The sequence below is a fragment of the Coregonus clupeaformis genome, chromosome 15 (assembly GCF_020615455.1).
Source record: "Coregonus clupeaformis isolate EN_2021a chromosome 15, ASM2061545v1, whole genome shotgun sequence".
Lineage (NCBI taxonomy): Eukaryota > Metazoa > Chordata > Actinopteri > Salmoniformes > Salmonidae > Coregonus > Coregonus clupeaformis.
The window spans coordinates 13944452-13963962 of NC_059206.1; the positions used below are offsets into that span (position 1 = coordinate 13944452).

At 45.1% G+C, this 19511-nt stretch overlaps 1 protein-coding gene across 4 annotated transcripts in view; it reads right to left on the minus strand.

Annotated features, from left to right (window-relative positions):
- pam (peptidylglycine alpha-amidating monooxygenase) overlaps positions 1-19511 on the minus strand; it is a 125467-nt gene that overhangs the window by 59114 nt on the left and 46842 nt on the right. For all 4 annotated transcript variants that reach the window (XM_041897385.1, XM_041897381.1, XM_041897386.1 and 1 more), the window contains 3 exons: positions 18842-18909; positions 15980-16060; positions 15664-15740 (listed from right to left, as the gene is read on the minus strand). In XM_041897385.1, coding sequence (XP_041753319.1) covers positions 15664-15740; positions 15980-16060; positions 18842-18909 — 226 coding nt within the window. The remainder of the gene's footprint in view (positions 1-15663; positions 15741-15979; positions 16061-18841; positions 18910-19511) is intronic.

Consider the following 19511-nt stretch of genomic DNA (forward strand, 5'->3'; position numbering starts at 1 on the left):
AAGAGAAATGACAGAAAAGCTCTGGTTATATGTGACCGACCGGCTCGATCTTATGTAGCAACATTTACAGTGGTGTTTTTTTCTTACATTGGATAAAAGTAGAGACTCAGAGGTAAAAAAAATGGTATATTATACACTACAGTTGAGGAACAATGGGAAAGTAATTCTGCTTTGAAAGTTGATAAACTTGTAACCTCATTTTTGAGAAAATGGCCATTGAATGTTTTGGTACACCTACTGGAGAGCTCTTCTTTGTCTACACCAAATCCGCATCGTTCACACCCTCTTAAGCCTTAGCCCCACCCATCTCTTTAAGGATTCACATGTGAGGTCATGTGCTAAACAGAGTGAGTACGGTAGTGTATTAAACAACCAAAGATTTCAAGACTAAAGGCTGGTTTATACTACGTCTATTGACATGTCTGTATACAGTTGTCGCACTGTCATTAACATTCTATTGTCGTCCGACATCAAACTTGTCGTTGTGAAAAAGTATAAACACAAAAAACGACAGGCTGCATGACATCAGCAGTGTATTTTAACACCAATAAACCCATCCGTTTAAAAATGAATTTAGTATATGTCAATCTAGCAAACCAGGCAACTAAAAGCAACTTTCTAAACAATGTTTTGGTTTGTTTCTAGCTTGTTAGCTAGCTAGCTAGCTAACGTTAAATTAGCTGGCTAGCCAGTTCAAATAATGACCATATCATAGCTGACAACGTCTTAACTTTAGCTAATTTGTATTCATTATTACAGGAAAATAAACTCACAACAAGATCATTATTTACAAGTTGTGGTCCTCTGTAGCTCAGCTGGTAGAGCACGGCACTTGTAACGCCAAGGTAGTGGGTTCGATCCCCGGGACCACCCATACACAAAAATGTATGCACGCATGACTGTAAGTCGCTTTGGATAAAAGCGTCTGCTAAATGGCATATTATTGTTATTATTAAGTTAATGGCCAGCTAATTACAGAAAACGGTTGTGAGTGTGACGAAATAAAAGCAGGGCATTCTAACGGAGAATTGTAGAACTTGGACACTGTCTTGTTGTATCCTAATTTATATACAGTGGGGGGGGGGGGGAAAGTATTTAGTCAGCCACCAATTGTGCAAGTTCTCCCACTTAACAAGATGAGAGAGGCCTGTAATTTTCATCATAAGTACACGTCAACTATGACAGACAAATTGAGGAAAAAAAATCCAGAAAATCACATTGTAGGATTTTTTATGAATTTATTTGCAAATTATGGTGGAAAATAAGTATTTGGTCAATAATCGTCTCCAAAAGCTATAAATACTTAGCCGTGGGGTTAAGCAATGTGCTGCATGCATCCTGTTTGGAAAACAACAGTGGGAGTGCTGCTTGAAACGACACAGCCTGAGTCTATTCAAGGCTTTAAACAATATCAAATTGAAGCCAGAGGTTAAAAAGCCAACTTAACACGAACAACAAAACCCACCATTATTCAGAACGAATATATTCACAGCTTCAGAGATGTGGGAATCATTAAGACTGAGTATTACAAACAACAATGTTCAACCATGGCTATCTAAATGTGCTCTTTGCTTATCTCCCCCCTGCATTCCACTGGAGGAACACACTAGAATACTATTTCCCACATTGCTCTCTAATAACTCCCCGACAGCTGTGAACTGCACTCCATTACTCTCCCAAGCAGCACAGCACTGGTGGCTATGCAAGTTATAATCCATACACAACAAGGTTACAGGTCTCCAGTTGGGTTCCCACTATCGGCCAAGCTGCAACGTCAAAATAGGCTAATAAAAATGAATGAAAACAAAAATATGCTTTAAAAAGAAAATCTTAATTTAAGGTTAGGGTTAGGCATAATGTTAGCAGTGGGGTTAAGGATAGGGTTATGTTTAAAATCAGATTTTAAGAAGATAAATTGTAGAACTAGGCGGGGCTTCCAACTTTTCAATTTGACCAGATAGTGACGACCCTCCAGTTGGCTCAAAACTGGACAGCTCTACTGGGTGAATGTAGAGCTGTCCACAACCATCCATAAAGTCATTACCAGTGTGGCTACATGCTACACAACCAACATCGCAGGCAGTATCCCAAGACCTTCAAAGGGATGCGCTCAATCGGACACGCACTCGGACACGCACTCGGCCATGCTTTTCTCTGTTTCTTCGTGTCCTTCCTTAAGTGGGATTTTGAAAGTCTCGACCCTCTGTGACAGCGCCGTGTCAGGAGCTATGAGATGTGTCAGTGAGATAAAAGCACTTGGACTAAAGGGCACTGGGAGCATGGTCATTAGGATGCATAAGCCTGACAGGGAGGATAAGACTGGAGCAGGGACACTGTCACTGTCGGAGTGGGGAGGCCAGCTCCGGGGCATGGATGTGGAAAATAGCTATTTTTAGTCTGTCCCAAATGGCACCCTATTTCCTATAAAGTGCACTACTTAGTTCATTATGTAGGGAATAGGGTGCCATTTGGGATGCAGTCTTAATCTCACCCCCCTTTAGCTCCAATTTCCTGTATCTTTTTCCACGAGTTTCTCCTCAATAACAGGGTGTGGTAGATTGGACTAGATGATCGCTCCTCAATAACAGGGTGTGGTAGATTGGACTAGATGATTGCTCCTCAATAACAGGGTGTGGTAGATTGGACTAGATGATTGCTCCTCAATAACAGGGTGTGGTATATTGGACTAGATGATTGCTCCTCAATAACAGGGTGTGGTAGATTGGACTAGATGATTGCTCCTCAATAACAGGGTGTGGTAGATTGGACTAGATGATTGCTCCTCAATAACAGGGTGTGGTAGATTGGACCAGATGATTGCTCCTCAATAACAGGGTGTGGTAGATTGGACTAGATGATTGCTCCTCAATAACAGGGTGTGGAAGATTGGACTAGATGATTGCTCCTCAATAACAGGGTGTGGTAGATTGGACTAGATGATTGCTCCTCAATAACAGGGTGTGGTAGATTGGACCAGATGATTGCTCCTCAATAACAGGGTGTGGTAGATTGGACCAGATGATCGCTCCTCAATAACAGGGTGTGGTAGATTGGACTAGATGATCGCTCCTCAATAACAGGGTGTGGTAGATTGGACTAGATGATCGCTCCTCAATAACAGGGTGTGGTAGATTGGACTAGATGATCGCTCCTCAATAACAGTGTGTGGTAGATTGGACTAGATGATCGCTCCTCAATAACAGGGTGTGGTAGATTGGACTAGATGATCGCTCCTCAATAACAGGGTGTGGTAGATTGGACTAGATGATCGCTCCTCAATAACAGGGTGTGGTAGATTGGACTAGATGATCGCTCCTCAATAACAGGGTGTGGTAGATTGGACTAGATGATTGCTCCTCAATAACAGGGTGTGGTAGATTGGACTAGATGATTTCTCCTCAATAACAGGGTGTGGTAGATTGGACTAGATGATTGCTCCTCAATAACAGGGTGTGGTAGATTGGACTAGATGATTGCTCCTCAATAACAGGGTGTGGTAGATTGGACTAGATGATTGCTCCTCAATAACAGGGTGTGGTAGATTGGACTAGATGATTGCTCCTCAATAACAGGGTGTGGTAGATTGGACTAGATGATTGCTCCTCAATAACAGGGTGTGGTAGATTGGACTAGATGATTGCTCCTCAATAACAGGGTGTGGTAGATTGGACTAGATGATTGCTCCTCAATAACAGGGTGTGGTAGATTGGACTAGATGATTGCTCCTCAATAACAGGGTGTGGTAGATTGGACTAGATGATTGCTCCTCAATAACAGGGTGTGGTAGATTGGACTAGATGATTGCTCCTCAATAACAGGGTGTGGTAGATTGGACTAGATGATTGCTCCTCAATAACAGGGTGTGGTAGATTGGACTAGATGATATAAATAGACGGGGAAATGTAAATTGTGTCATATTCAGTGAGGGTCAAACTAATGAAGGGTAAATAGGGCATTGAGGTGGTGGTCAGTATGGGCATAGATTCAAAATACACAATTATCAAAAAATCAGTGCAGAACAGAAACCCGGTCAAAATACAGGTCACTGAGAAAAAAACGGTTTTATTCTCAAACATGTACCTACACTATTTTTAAACATAATTCCTTTTGAAGCTTTATTGGCTTAAGCCGCAACTGTACGGATCAATTCTGGTATGTAGAGACAATTTCCCTTCAATGATCATCCCCCCGGGTAATCATTACAGTAGATGATTGTGTACTGTACCATACTAATCTTTGGTGCTACATTTGTTCAATCTGCAAGCAAGACAACAATGTCTGAGGTTGTCGGTTGTCGGGAGAGGTTGTGTTTTTCTCTAGCTGGAGGTAAGCAGGAGGTAAGCTTCTCATATGGTGTTGAGTAAAGCTTAACCATGTATTAGATCGTAGGTAGGTAGTTAGCTGTAGTTAGGTATTGTATTTATTATAGGTTAGTATTGTTGTTATTGTAGGTTTCCGTAGGTAATTGTAGGTTAGTATCGAAGCACGAGGCTAGCTAGCTAGCGGGTAGCTACTGGTAACGATTAGCAACGCTGGAGAGCTGTTTCCAATGTTAATGTGCTGCTAGCCAACGTTTAATTTTTTGCTGCGTTATGCGTTATGAAAGGAACTAGACACGGACATGAATTATCTGTTTAGTGTGCTAACACACTCTTGGCAGTTTGTTGTAACCAAGTATTGGTGCTAAATTGTGTGTTAATGGATGCTAGCTTGCTAGTTAGCTACGGCGTCATAGCTAGGCATCGTGGGTTGTTGTGGGTAGTTACTGTGTCTTGGCAGTGTCTTCGGCCGTGCCGGCTGTAGCACGGAGCGAGCTAACTAGCTGTTTTTCGAACAGAGTCAGAGTCAACACAGTAGCCATTGTGTGCCGGGTGTAGCACGAATCTAGCTAGCTAGCCGTTCTTCAAACAAAGTCAACACAGTGGCCATTGCTAGCTACCCAACACGACCAGCTAACTGTACGGTAGTAGCTAAATACAATATACTTGTCCTAGCTAGCCAACGTCTAATCATTGCTGCGTCATGAAAGGAACTTGACACAGACACGAATGATCTGTTTAGTGTGTTATCACACTATTGGTGGTTTGTTGTGACCAAGTGTTGGTGCTAAACGGTGTGTTATTGTTATTGGATGCTAGCTTGCTAGTTAGCTATGGTGTCATAGTTAGCTAGCTGAATAAAGTGGGTTGAGTCTATTCCTTTAAACATTGAACCGCTGTGGTTCACAACAATTCTGATTTCTAAAGGTGGAAGTTGGGAGAGTTTTTGTTCGGGTGGTTCAGTGAAACAATTTTAGTTTCTGAGGTAGAAGTTTTTGGTGAGGGAGGCCCTGCTCTCTCCTCTCCCAGATGCTTAGCTCATTTCATTCCGATCTCCTCTGCATTTTTGTAGCCATTTGCTACAGCCTGTCAACTATGCCTCTGCCTATCCCTGTTCTCTCCTCTCTGCACAGGCTACACAAACGCACCACACCGCGTGGCTGCTGCCTCTCTAACCTGGTGGTCCCTGCACGCACCACCCACGTGGAGTTCCAGGTCGCGGGCAGCCTCTGGAACTGCCGTTCTGCTGCCAACAAAGCTGACTTCATCCCAGCCTATGCCAACCTCCAGTCCCTCGACTTCCTGGCGCTGACGGAAACATGGATCACCACTGAAAACACTGCTACTCCTACTGCTCTCTCCTCGTCTGACCATGTGTTCTCGCATACCCCGAGAGCATCTGGTCAGAGGGGTGGTGGTACAGGAATCCTCATCTCTCCCAAGTGGACATTCTCAGTTTTTTCCCCTAACCCATCTGTCTATCTCCTCATTTGAATTCCATGCTGTCACAGTCACTAGCCCATTTAAGCTTAATATCCTTGTCATCTATCGCCCTCCAGGTTCCCTTGGAGAGTTCATCAATGAGCTTGACGCCTTGATAAGTTCCTTCCCTGAGGATGGCTCACCCCTCACAGTTTTGGGGGATTTCAACCTCCCTATGTCCACATTTGACTCATTTCTCTCTGCCTCCTTCTTTCCACTCCTCTCCTCTTTTGACCTCACCCTCTCACCGTCCCCCTACTCACAAGGCAGGCAATACGCTTGACCTCATCTTCACTAGATGCTGCTCCTCTACTAATCTCACTGCAACTCCCCTCCATGTCTCCGACCACTACTTTGTTTCCTTTTCTCTCTCGCTCTCCTCCCACACTACTCACTCTGCCCCTACACAGATGGTAATGCGCCGCCGCAACCTTCGCTCTCTCTCTCCCACTACTCTCTCCTCTTCCATCCTATCATCTCTTCCCTCTGCTCAATCCTTCTCCCTCCAATCTCCTGATTCTGCCTCCTCAACCCTCCTCTCCTCCCCTTTCTGCATCCTTTGACTCTCTGTGTCCCCTATCCTCCCGGCCGGCTCGGTCCTCCCCCTCCAGCTCCGTGGCTTGATGACTCATTGCGAGCTCACAGAACAGAGCTCCGGGCAGCGGAGCGGAAATGGAAGAAAACTAAACTCCCTGCCGACCTGGCATCTTTTCACTCCCTCCTCTCTACATTTTCTTCATCTGTTTCTGCTGCTAAGGCCACCTTCTACCACTCTAAATTCCAAGCATCTGCCTCTAACCCTAGGAAGCTCTTTGCCACATTTTCCTCCCTCCTGAATCCTCCCCCCCTCCTCTCTCTCTGTGGATGACTTCGTCAACCACTTTGAAAAGAAGGTTGACGACATCCGATCCTCGTTTGTTAAGTCTAATGACACTGCTGGTCCTGCTCACACTGCCCTACCCTATGCTTTGACTTCTTTCTCCCCTCTCTCTCCAGATAAAATCCTGCGACTTGTGACTGCAGGCCGCCCAACAACCTGCCCGCTTGACCCCATCCCCTCCTCCCTTCTCCAGACCATCTCCGGTGACCTTCTCCCCTACCTCACCTCGCTGATCAACTCATCCTTGACCGCTGGCCATGTCCCTTCCGTCTTCAAGAGAGCGAGAGTTGCTCCCCTTCTCAAAAAACCAACACTCGACCCCACTGATGTCAACAACTACAGACCAGTATCCCTTCTTTCTTTTCTTTCCAAAACTATTGAGCGTGCCGTCTTTAGCCAACTCTCTTGCTATCTCTCTCAGAATGACCTTCTTGATCCAAACCAATCAGGTTTCAGGACTGGTCATTCAACTGAGACTGCTCTTCTCTGTGTCACGGAGACTCTCCGCACTGCTAAAGCTAACTCTCTCTCCTCTGCTCTTGTCCTTCTAGACCTGTCTGCTGCCTTTGATACTGTGAACCATCAGATCCTCCCCTCCACCCTCTCCGAGCTGGGCATCTCCGGCGCGGCTCACTCCTGGATTGCGTCCTACCTGACCGGTCGCTCCTACCAAGTGGCGTGGCGAGAAGCTGTCTCCGAACCACGTGCTCTCACCACTGGTGTCCCCCAGGGCTCAGTTCTAGGCCCTCTCCTTTTCTCCCTATACACCAAGTCACTTGGCTCTGTCATATCCTCACATGGCCTTTCCTATCATTGCTACGCTGACGATACACAACTAATCTTCTCCTTTCCCCCTTCTGATAACCAGGTGGCGAATCGCATCTCTGCATGTCTGGCAGACATATCAGTATGGATGACGGATCACCACCTCAAGCTGAACCCTGGCAAGACGGAGCTGCTCTTCCTCCCGGGGAAGGACTGCCCGTTCCGTGATCTCGCCATCACGGTTGACAACTCCGCTGTGTCCTCCTCCCAGAGTGCGAAGAGCCTAGGCGTGACCCTGGACAACACCCTGTCGTTCTCCGCCAACATCAAGGCGGTGACCCGCTCCTGCAGGTTCATGCTCTACAACATTCGGAGAGTACGACCCTGCCTTACACAGGAAGCGGCACAGGTCCTAATCCAGGCACTTGTCATCTCCCGTCTGGACTACTGCAATTCGCTGTTGGCTGGCCTCCCTGCCTGTGCCATTAAACCCCTACAACTCATCCAGAATGCCGCAGCCCGTCTGGTGTTCAACCTTCCCAAGTTCTCTCACGTCACCCCCCTCCTCCGCACACTCCACTGGCTTCCAGTTGAAGCTCGCATCCGCTACAAGACCATGATGCTTGCCTATGGAGCAGTGAGGGGAACGGCACCTCTGTACCTTCAGGCTCTGATCAGTCCCTACACCCAAAACGAGGGCATTGCGTTCATCCACCTCCGGCCTGCTGGCTCCCCTTCCTCTGCGGAAGCATAGCTCCCGCTCAGCCCAGTCAAAACTGTTCGCTGCTCTGGCACCCCAATGGTGGAACAAGCTCCCTCACGACGCCAGGACAGCGGAGTCACTCACCACCTTCCGGAGACATTTGAAACCCCACCTCTTTAAGGAATACCTGGGATAGGATAAAGTAATCCTTCTAACCCCCCCCCCAAATTGTAAAGTGGTTATCCCACTGGCTATAGGGTGAACGCACCAATTTGTGAGTCGCTCTGGCTAAGAGCGTCTGCTAAATGACGTTAATGTGCCCTTGAGCAAGGCACTTAACCCTAATTGCTCCTGTAAGTCGCTCTGGATAAGAGCGTCTGCTAAATGACTAAAATGTAAATGTAAATGTAAGCTGAACCTGATTGAAAAAGCCCACTGCAACCGCAACTTTCTAACGATTTTAATAAAACCGCTATTTACTGTAAACAAAACCAGTAACCAAGATAACACATGAATACGATGAATTTCAATGAAACCAAATGTACAGTGAGTGGACAGTCCAAGGCAGAAGACAAATAATGTGTTAAGACTTTTCCCAAAAATCTGGTTAGCCGGGTTTGATTGAACAGTGCCTCTAATCTCTAGTCCAATTTGAATTCCATTTAGTTCGTTTTTTTTCTGTGAGCTCAATACGCACATAGCATGATTTCTCTAGAGATTTGAAGAAATCTGAGTTGCATCCAAAGAACACCATACCTACTGTGAAGCATGGGGGTGGAAACATCATGCTTTGGGGCTGTTTTTCTGCAAAGGGACCAGGACGACTGATCCGTGTAAAGGAAAGAATGAATGGGGCCATGTATCGTGAGATTTTGAGTGAAAACCTCCTTCCATCAGCAAGGGCATTGAAGATGAAACGTGGCTGGGTCTTTCAGCATGACAATGATCCCAAACACACCGCCCGGGCAACGAAGGAGTGGCTTCGTAAGAAGCATTTCAAGGTCCTGGAGTGGCCTAGCCAGTCTCCAGATCTCAACCCCATAGAAAATCTTTCGAGGGAGTTGAAAGTCTGTGTTGCCCAGCGACAGCCCCAAAACATCACTGCTCTAGAGGAGATCTGCATGGAGGAATGGGCCAAAATACCAGCAACAGTGTGTGAAAACCTTGTGAAGACTTACAGAAAACGTTTGACCTGTGTCATTGCCAACAAAGGGTATATAACAAAGTATTGAGATTGGACTAGATGATTGCTCCTCAATAACAGGGTGTGGTAGATTGGACTAGATTATATAAATAGACTGGGGAAATGTAAATTGTGTCATATTCAGTGAGGGTCAAACTAATGAAGGGTAAATAGGGCATTGAGGTGGTAGTCAGTATGGGCATAGATTCAAAATACACAATTATCAAAAAATCAGTGCAGAACAGAAACCCTGTCAAAATACAGGTCACTGAGAAAAAAACTGTTTTATTCTCAAACATGTACCTACACTATTTTTAAACATAATTCCTTTTGAAGCTTTATTGGCTTAAGCCGCAACTGTACGGATCAATTCTGGTATGTAGAGACAATTTCCCTTCAATGATCATCCCCCCGGGTAATCATTACAGTAGATGATTGTGTACTGTACCACACTAATATTTGGTGCTACATTTGTTCAATCTGCAAGCAAGCTGAACCTGATTGAAAAAGCCCACTGCAACCGCAACTTTCTAACGATTTTAATAAAACCGCTATTTACTGTAAACAAAACCAGTAACCAAGATAACACATGAATACGATGAACTTCAATGAAACCAAATGTACAGTGAGTGGACAGTCCAAGGCAGAAGACAAATAATGTGTTAAGACTTTTCCCCAAAATCTGGTTAGCCGGGTTTGATTGAACAGTGCCTCTAATCTCTAGTCCAATTTGAATTCCATTTAGTTCGTTTTTTTTCTGTGAGCTCAATACGCACATAGCATGATTTCTCTAGAGATACATCAGATCCAGCCTGAACTGTGCGATGTAGTCGGGAGTTGTAGTTTCCAACAGGCCAATATTCTACATCCTTTAGCGCATAAAACGTGGTAATTAACTACAATGACCATAATCCATTGCGCATCTACTTGTCCGGTCTGTGTTTCTTTTACAACTGCTACGGAAGAGAGAGAACGTAGGATCGTGAGGTGCTATATTGAGCAGCTGTTGCTTTGCGAGGTATCTCTATCTAAAAATACATGATCTAAATGATTGATAGTTGGTCACAGAAGTATGCCTTATTTACTTTGAAGAACTACTAAAATAGTGATTTTTGTCAGACAGCATAGGCAGCAGCTCTATAGAGATGAGATGATGACTTGGAATGAAATAATAAAGTCATCAAATAAAATAAATATTTTCTTAAAGTAATGTGAATAAATTATGGTTAATAAGTGATAAGCAGTAATGGGCAGTCACTAGCATAGTCCATTTCATGTTAAAAAACAAACAAAACAACCCTAACCCAAAATCGAAAACCATGATTATTTTTTAATAATCAAACCGAAACCGAACTGACATGAAAAAGCACTAATCGCTCAGCATTACTAATCTCTAACAGAACCTCAGCTAGCCTGGGCACCAGTCTGTTTGTGCCATCATGCCACTCCCTGCAACTCTGTGTCATGCCAAAGACTGGTACCCAGTGCCAGTACAACCTGTAGCCAAACTCCAGAGGGGAGACTTAACAAACGTCTAGGACCAGATGGAATCAACCATCCATAAAGTCATTACCAGTGTGGCTACACGACCATCCATAAAGTCATTACCAGTGTGGCTACGCATTACACATCCAACATCGCAGGCAGTATCCCAAGACCTTCAAAGGGATGCGCTCAATTAATCGGAGGGACATATCGATACATTGCGGTAACGCCTAAGCCCCCCAAATCCAGGCTGTTTCCTTAGCATTGTGGAGTGGGCTGGAGCGTCTTCGGCTCATTAAGCCGGTGTTGGAGTGACAGTGTGGGCAGCAGGCGACAAAGGCCCTCTTTGTGTTGCTAATCAGTCTAATATTCTTACGCACTAAAGGCAACACTGAGCTGTCCCAGCCCCCTGTGAGGCAGTCTAGAGCAGCGCGCACACACACACACACACACACACACACACACACGCGCGTCCACACACATATCAGAAGGAGTCAAAAAAAGTTAAATAAAATAATATTTTAAAAAGGAAGGAGAGGGACAACGTGAGGAAGAAAGGAAGGATTGAGAGAAGGGGGGAAGGGAAGGATGGAGAGAGGAAGGAGGGAGAGAAGGATGGATGGAGAGAGGAAGGGAAGGATGGAGAGAGGAAGGGAAGGATGGAGAGAGGAAGGGAAGAATGGAGAGAGGAAGGAGGGAGAGAAGGATGATGAGAGAGGAAGGGAAGGATGGAGAGAAGGAGGGAAGGATGGAGAGAGGAAGGGGGAGAGAAGGATGGATGGAGAGAGGAAGGGAAGGATGGAGGGAGGAAGGGAAAGATGGAGAGAGGAAGGGAAGGATGGAGAGAGGAAGGAAGGATGGAGAGAGTAAGGGAAGGATGGAGAGAGGAAGGGATGGATGGAGAAGGAAGGGAAGGATGGAGAGAGGAAGGAAGGATAGAGAGAGGAAGGGAAGGATGGAGAGAGGAAGGGAAGGATGGAGAGAGGAAGGAAGGATGGAGAGAGGAAGGAAGGATGGAGAGAGGAAGGAAGGATGGAGAGAGGAAGGGAAGGATGGAGAGAGGGAGGAAGGATGGAGAGAGCAAGGAAGGATGGAGAGAGGAAGGGAAGGATGGAGAGAGGAAGGAAGGATGGAGAGGAAACGAAGAAGGAGTGACTGCACACAAGAGCCCACCGTTAATTAGCACAGACTGAAGCTATGAGTAGAGAAGACGACTGAGCAGCCTGCTAATCAAGAACTAGAGTTAGGCCTACAGTTTTTTAAGTTTCAGATTGAATTTCAATTAAATCTTCATTAAGTCAGGATAGTCCACTCCACACACAGCAACCATCTTCACCAGTTTTGTCACAGTTTTCCAGACGACTTTCTTGCTTCCCCGTAGCTAACCAGTCACCACCAGCCTTCTAGTTAGCTACCCTTTGCCTGCTTAAGAAACACAAGCTGCTTTACGAAATTAAAAACAATAGCAGCATCGAGTTTAACAGTAAAACAACAGTCTAGCTATGTTTTGCTCTCCCTTGAGTAGGCTATAGAAAAGTTGGCTGTCTTTTAGGGCTGTCCCCGACAAAAAAACATCTTGGTCGACCAAGAGTCGTCCAGTCTTTCAATCAATTGGTCTAAATTTTAAAACGTGTATTTTTCCATTATTGAAACACCCTATGTTTGAATAAAATCAACTATATGTAGGCTACTGAGCTTGTCTGATGCTTTAAGCACTGTGATTAAAAATGAAGACACACAAACTACTAAAGAGGGAGCCAGAGATCAATATAGCCTAACCAGAAGAAAAAAACCTGTTCCCGACCCTCCTCCTCCCGCTGCCCGCTGCCGCTGGCCTTAGCAGATTCTGCCGTTCTGATCCTGAAGCAGCCGGTAATAGGCTACACCAGCGGTCGTCAACCTTTTCCATTTGGAGTGCAACGTTATCGTACATTTCTACTTATCTGCGTGCCAGTTTTGATTATTCATATGCACATTTGGTGTAACAGTTTCATTTAATTTACAATAAAGTCTTCATATCTCAAAATCAATGTCATGTGGTTTAATCAAAATTCTATCTAAATGAAAATGATACAAATCTAAAAGTAACTTCTACTGCCATTGCCAATATGTAAAAATTGCTTACATAAAGCCAACAAATAAAAACTTTGCAACCTGCGGGTAGAAAATATCCTGATAAATCACACTGGCTACGCATGGCCTGTCTGCAAGGAACTTCAAGCATTGTATCAACTATTGCATTAATTTGGTCTGGCCAGAAGCTCATGCTAGCAAACTTGCAACATTGTATAAAATATTCTGGATCCTTGGAGTTTCCCATGCCATTGAGCCCTGGACAGACAGACACAGCGCAAGGGATAAGAAGTAATCAGGTAAGCCTATTTTATGACATTTCCACCGGATCAGATTTTTTCCCCTTTCATGCTGATTGGTTATCGAAAGGGAGAGAGCTGGAAAGATTTTTCAAATAGGCTATGTTGTTTAACTATTGTCATTCTCAATGGATGTCAAAAACAGACTTTGTTTACTTGCTGCTTAAGGCAAAGAAAAAATTACTTTGAGAAGCTCGACAGTGATGGTGAGTTGAGACAATCAGAAATAGTATCAGATCCCCAAATGGGCACTCTTACAGGCCTACATTTGCGCACAGTGCAGTTAGACTAGTCCTACTTCTATATGTGTAATCAGGTGTGTCCCCTTACTCAAGATTGACAGGAGTGCTACAAACAGAAGACGATGAATAAATGGACAACTCGTAAACGGAATGAAATAAACTAAAAAAATAAAAAATCACAATTGTAACCTAGGTTGTGCGCTCTTCAAACAACGTGTCCACTCCTACAGTGACTGTAATAATAATATCTGACTGGGTAAATAAATCCTCTTGTCTCTTGGACAAGGACTCGACCATTGGTGACTAGGACTTCAGTCATAGGGACTCGACCATTGGTGACTAGGACTTCAGTCATAGGGACTCGACCATTGGTGACTCGGACTTCAGTCATAGGGACTCGACCATTGGTGACTAGGACTTCAGTCATAGGGACTCGACCATTGGTGACTAGGACTTCAGTCATAGGGACTCGACCATTGGTGACTAGGACTTCAGTCATAGGGACTCGACCATTGGTGACTAGGACTTCAGTCATAGGGACTCGACCATTGGTGACTAGGACTTCAGTCATAGGGACTCGACCATTGGTGACTAGGACTTCAGTCATAGGGACTCGACCATTGGTGACTAGGACTTCAGTCATAGGGACTCGACCATTGGTGACTAGGACTTCAGTCATAGGGACTCGACCATTGGTGACTAGGACTTCAGCATAGGACTCGACCATTGGTGACTCGGACTTCAGTCATAGGGACTCGACCATTGGTGACTAGGACTTCAGTCATAGGGACTCGACCATTGGTGACTAGGACTTCAGTCATAGGGACTCGACCATTGGTGACTCGGACTTCAGTCATAGGGACTCGACCATTGGTGACTAGGACTTCAGTCATAGGGACTCGACCATTGGTGACTCGGACTTCAGTCATAGGGACTCCGACCATTGGTGACTCGGACTTCAGTCATAGGGACTCGACCATTGGTGACTCGGACTTCAGTCATAGGGACTCGACCATTTATACTAGGACTTCAGTCATAGGGACTCGACCCATTGGTGACTAGGACTTCAGTCATAGGGACTCGACCATTGGTGACTCGGACTTCAGTCATAGGGACTCGACCATTGGTGACTAGGACTTCAGTCATAGGGACTCGACCATTGGTGACTAGGACTTCAGTCATAGGGACTCGACCATTGGTGACTAGGACTTCAGTCATAGGGACTCGACCATTGGTGACTCGGACTTCAGTCATAGGGACTCGACCATTGGTGACTCGGACTTCAGTCATAGGGACTCGACCATTGGTGACTAGGACTTCAGTCATAGGGACTCGACCATTGGTGACTAGGACTTCAGTCATAGGGACTCGACCATTGGTGACTAGGACTTCAGTCATAGGGACTCGACCATTGGTGACTCGGACTTCAGTCATAGGGACTCGACCATTGGTGACTAGGACTTCAGTCATAGGGACTCGACCATTGGTGACTCGGACTTCAGTCATAGGGACTCGACCATTGGTGACTCGGACTTCAGTCATAGGGACTCGACCATTGGTGACTCGGACTTCAGTCATAGGGACTCGACCATTGGTGACTCGGACTTCAGTCATAGGGACTCGACCATTGGTGACTCGGACTTCAGTCATAGGGACTCGACCATTGGTGACTCGGACTTCAGTCATAGGGACTCGACCATTGGTGACTCGGACTTCAGTCATAGGGACTCGACCATTGGTGACGGTGACGGTGACTCACTCTCTCTCTCTCTCTCTCTCTCTCTCCTCGCTCTCTCTCTCTCTCATGAAATGTACAATATTTATGTAGGCTGAATTAAGAATTTGCGGGGGGAGACAAAGTATTGGCAAGGACAAGGCTATGTATGTTTGTGCACATGGAAGTCAGTGATTTATGTTTACTATAGGTTAATGAAGCAATACAAATGTGACGTGACTAAAATATGACTAAAATGGAAGGGCATTTAGCTGACTAAACTGACCCATTGTTTTTGTCAAAATCACTAAGACTAGACTAAATCTTTTTAAAAAAGAGTGTCAAAATAAACACTGCTGTGCTGTTATCGGGAGTTTCCATCATATTTCTTATACCAGTCATTTCCTTTCAAATCAATGAAGGGAAGTGAACAAGTGCACACTCTGGGAGGAAGCAGAGATAACTGGGACATGGCCAGACATGTAGCTGTGGTAACTGAAACATGGCCAGACACCTACCTGTGGTAACTGAGGAGTCTGTCGTCCAATCAGAGTCCACTTCCCGTCTCGAATCCTGTAACCACTGACAACTTGTCCTGGGATAGGAGACGCCAAAACCAATTAGAAATAAATTCCGATGACTTCAGTAGAAAATAAATTACCTAAACAAAATTGGTACGTTACTGTATGTGTCATAGAATCTGTGTTTTTGCGATATATGCGGGCAAAAATGCCTGATTTTGCTGCAGCAATTCTTGCAATTTGCATGACCATTTTCAAAATAATTTCATCCAATTTCTCATGAAATAAGAAATGTACGTAATGCGCTGCTTACCAAGCTTGTGTGTGTGGGTCCTGAAGGCAAACGGGTATATGGGATATGAGTTATACGTGCAAGCCACGTCTGCGTTTGTAACTGTGGAAGAAATCAAAAACATACTAATTAATCTGAAATGCTCTGTTCAACAACTGCATTAGCACACTGAAAATATACATGTGAGTGGATTCAAATGAGTGGATTCGGCTATTCCAGCCACACCCGTTGCGGTCAGGTGTATAAAATCGAGCGCACCACCATGCAATCTCCATAGACAAACATTGGCAGTAGAATGGCCTTCCTGAAGAGCTCAGTGACTTTCAACGTGGCACCGTCATAGGATGCCACCTTTCCAACAAGTCAGTTCATAAAATGTCTGCCCTGCTAGAGCTGCCATGGTCAACCGTAAGTGCTGTTATTGTGCAGTGGAAACGTCTAGTAGCAACAAAAGGCTCAGCCGCAAAATGCCAAGTGTCGGCTGGAGTGGTGTAAAGTTCGCCGCCATTGGACTCTGGAGCAGTGGAAACGCGTTCTCTGGAGTGATGAATCACGCTTCACCATCTGGCAGTCCAACGGACAAATTTGGGTTTGGCGAATGCAAGGAGAAAGCTACCTGCCCGAATGCATAGTGCCAACTGTAAAGTTTGGTGGAGGAGGAATAATGGTCTGAGAAGGGAAATCTTAACGCTACAGCATACAATGACATTCTAGACGATTATGTGCTTCCAACTTTGTGGCAACAGTTTGGGGAAGGCCCTTTCCTGTTTCAGCATGACAATGCCCCCGTGCAAAAAGTGAGATCGGTGTGGAAGAACTTGACTGGCCTGCACAGAGCCCTGACCTTAACCCCATCGAACACCTTTGGGATGAATTGGAACGCCGACTGTGAGCCAGGCCTAATCGCCCAACATCAGTGCCAGACCTCACTAATGCTCTTGTGGCTGAATGGAAGCAAGTCCCTGCAGCAATGTTCCAACATCTAGTGGAAAGCCTTCCCAGAAGAGTGGAGGCTGTTATAGCAGCAAAGGACCAACTCCATATTAATGCCCATGATTTTGGAATGAGATGTCCGACGAGCAGGTGTCAAAATACTTTTGGTCATGTAGTGTATTTCAAGGGCAGCTTAGCTATGAGAAACGTTAGCGAAGCATCCATTTAACGTCCATTTACAAAAGAGCAAGACAAGAAGTTCTACAGCTGCACCATCGAGAGCATCCTGACTGGTTGCATCACCGCCTGGTATGGCAACTGCTCGGCCTCCGACCGCAAGGCACTACAGAGGGTAGTGCGTACGGCCCATTACATCACTGGGGCTAAGCTTCCTGCCATCCAGGATGTCTATACCAGGCGGTGTCAGAGGAAGACCCTCAAAATTGTCAAAGACTCCAGCCACCCTAGTCATAGTCATTCTCTCTGCTACTGCACGGCAAGCGGTACCGTAGCGCCAAGTCTAGGTCCAAAAGGCATCTCAACAGCTTCTACCCCCAAGCCATAAGACTCCTGAACAGCTAATCATGGCTACCCGGACTATTTGCACTGCCCCCCCACCCCCACCCCATCTTTTTACGATGCTGCTACTCTGTTTATTAATTATGCATAGTCACTTTAACTCTACCCACATGTACATATTACCTCAATTACCTCGACTAGCCGGTGCCCCCGCACATTGACTCTGTAACGGTACCCCCCTGTATATAGCCTCCCTACTGTTATTTTATTTTACTGCTGCTCTTTAGTTATTTGCTTGTATTTTTTTACTTAACACTATTTTTTATTTTACTTTTTTATTTAAAAAAAATGCATTGTTGGTTAAGGGCTTGTAAGTAAGATTTGATTTGATTTGAAAAGGGAAAACACATCATCGTGCACCACCTAGCCTACATGACACAATGGTATTTTTCCTTAACTGCTGCTGATGTCTTGAGGATAAATGTGATACCAACATATATATATATATATTTTTTTTAAGGTTCAAAATTGCTCCCAAGCTTTACGAGCCACAGTTACCACCTCCTGGACACAAATACATTTGGAAAAGGACCCGGACGGGGGGAAAGGCTAGCTAAGGACCCGGACGGGGGGAAAGGCTAGCTATCTCAAAGTGATACATTCCCTCATTCCCATGTCCCGCTGACTTGTAATTACAAAATAAATGTTTATCGGTTGAAGAAGTCAATAGCAGAAATGTAATGGAGCCACTGTATGTCCTGACAACGTAATGGGGGATTGGAAAAGCATTGGGCTGCACACAGTGAGTGGGGTGCCTCCTTGAACACACACAGACAGAGACACAGAGACAGAGACACAGAGACATACACAGAGACAGATACACAGAGACAGAGACACAGAGACACAGAGACAGATACACAGAGACACAGAGACACAGAGACAGATACACAGAGACAGATACACAGAGACATAGAGACACAGAGACAGATACACAGAGACACAGAGACAGAGACACAGAGACACAGAGACACAGAGACACAGATACAGAGACACAGAGACAGATACACAGAGACACAGATACAGAGACACAGAGACACAGAGACAGATACACAGAGACAGATACACAGAGACACAGAGACAGAGACACAGAGACAGATACACAGAGACAGATACACATAGACACAGAGACAGATACACAGAGACACAGACGACACAGATACACAGAGACAGAGACACAGAGACAGAGACACAGAGACAGATACACAGAGATAGATACACAGAGACACAGAGACAGATACACAGAGACACAGAGACAGATACACAGAGACAGATACACAGAGACACAGATACAGATACAGAGACAGATGCACAGACAGATACACAGACACAGACAGATACGCAAACATGCAACCAGACACACACACAACATACCTTTCTTTCCTGGAGGGATGACGGTGGTCACAGACATCATCAGATACATGCCAGCAATGAAGGGCTGTCTGTGGAAAGAGGATAGACACAGGGGCTGAGTCACACACTGATCTGGAGTCAGTGGGTGGTGAGATGTTTTACAATGACTCTTTACAGGGTGGATAGTATGTTAGTGGACACTGATCAGAAGTCAGTTTTACGCTGACATTTAACATTTACATTTACGTCATTTAGCAGACGCTCTTATCCAGAGCGACTTACAGTTAGTGCATACATTATTATTATTATTTTTTATAATTTTTTTATACTGGCCCCCCGTGGGAATCGAACCCACAACCCTGGCGTTGCAAACGCCATGCTCTACCAACTGAGCTACTGGGTGGATAGTATCATGTTAGTGGAAACTGATCTGAGTAAAGTACATGTTGGATAATAAATGTCACGACAGGCCTGATGGAAACAGCAAATTTTTCTGTCAACTTTCCAAATGTCAACAAAACAAAATACGCGGTGGGATCTTTTTGTGTCTGTAAAATTAATTATGCGAGAAATGGTAGTGGAAATGTCTTTATGCGCAAATATTGATATAATAACCATCATATCGAAGTAAACTTTGAGTCACGCGATGATATGTTGTGTGGTCCTCCCACTGCGACTCGGGAAAGCATGC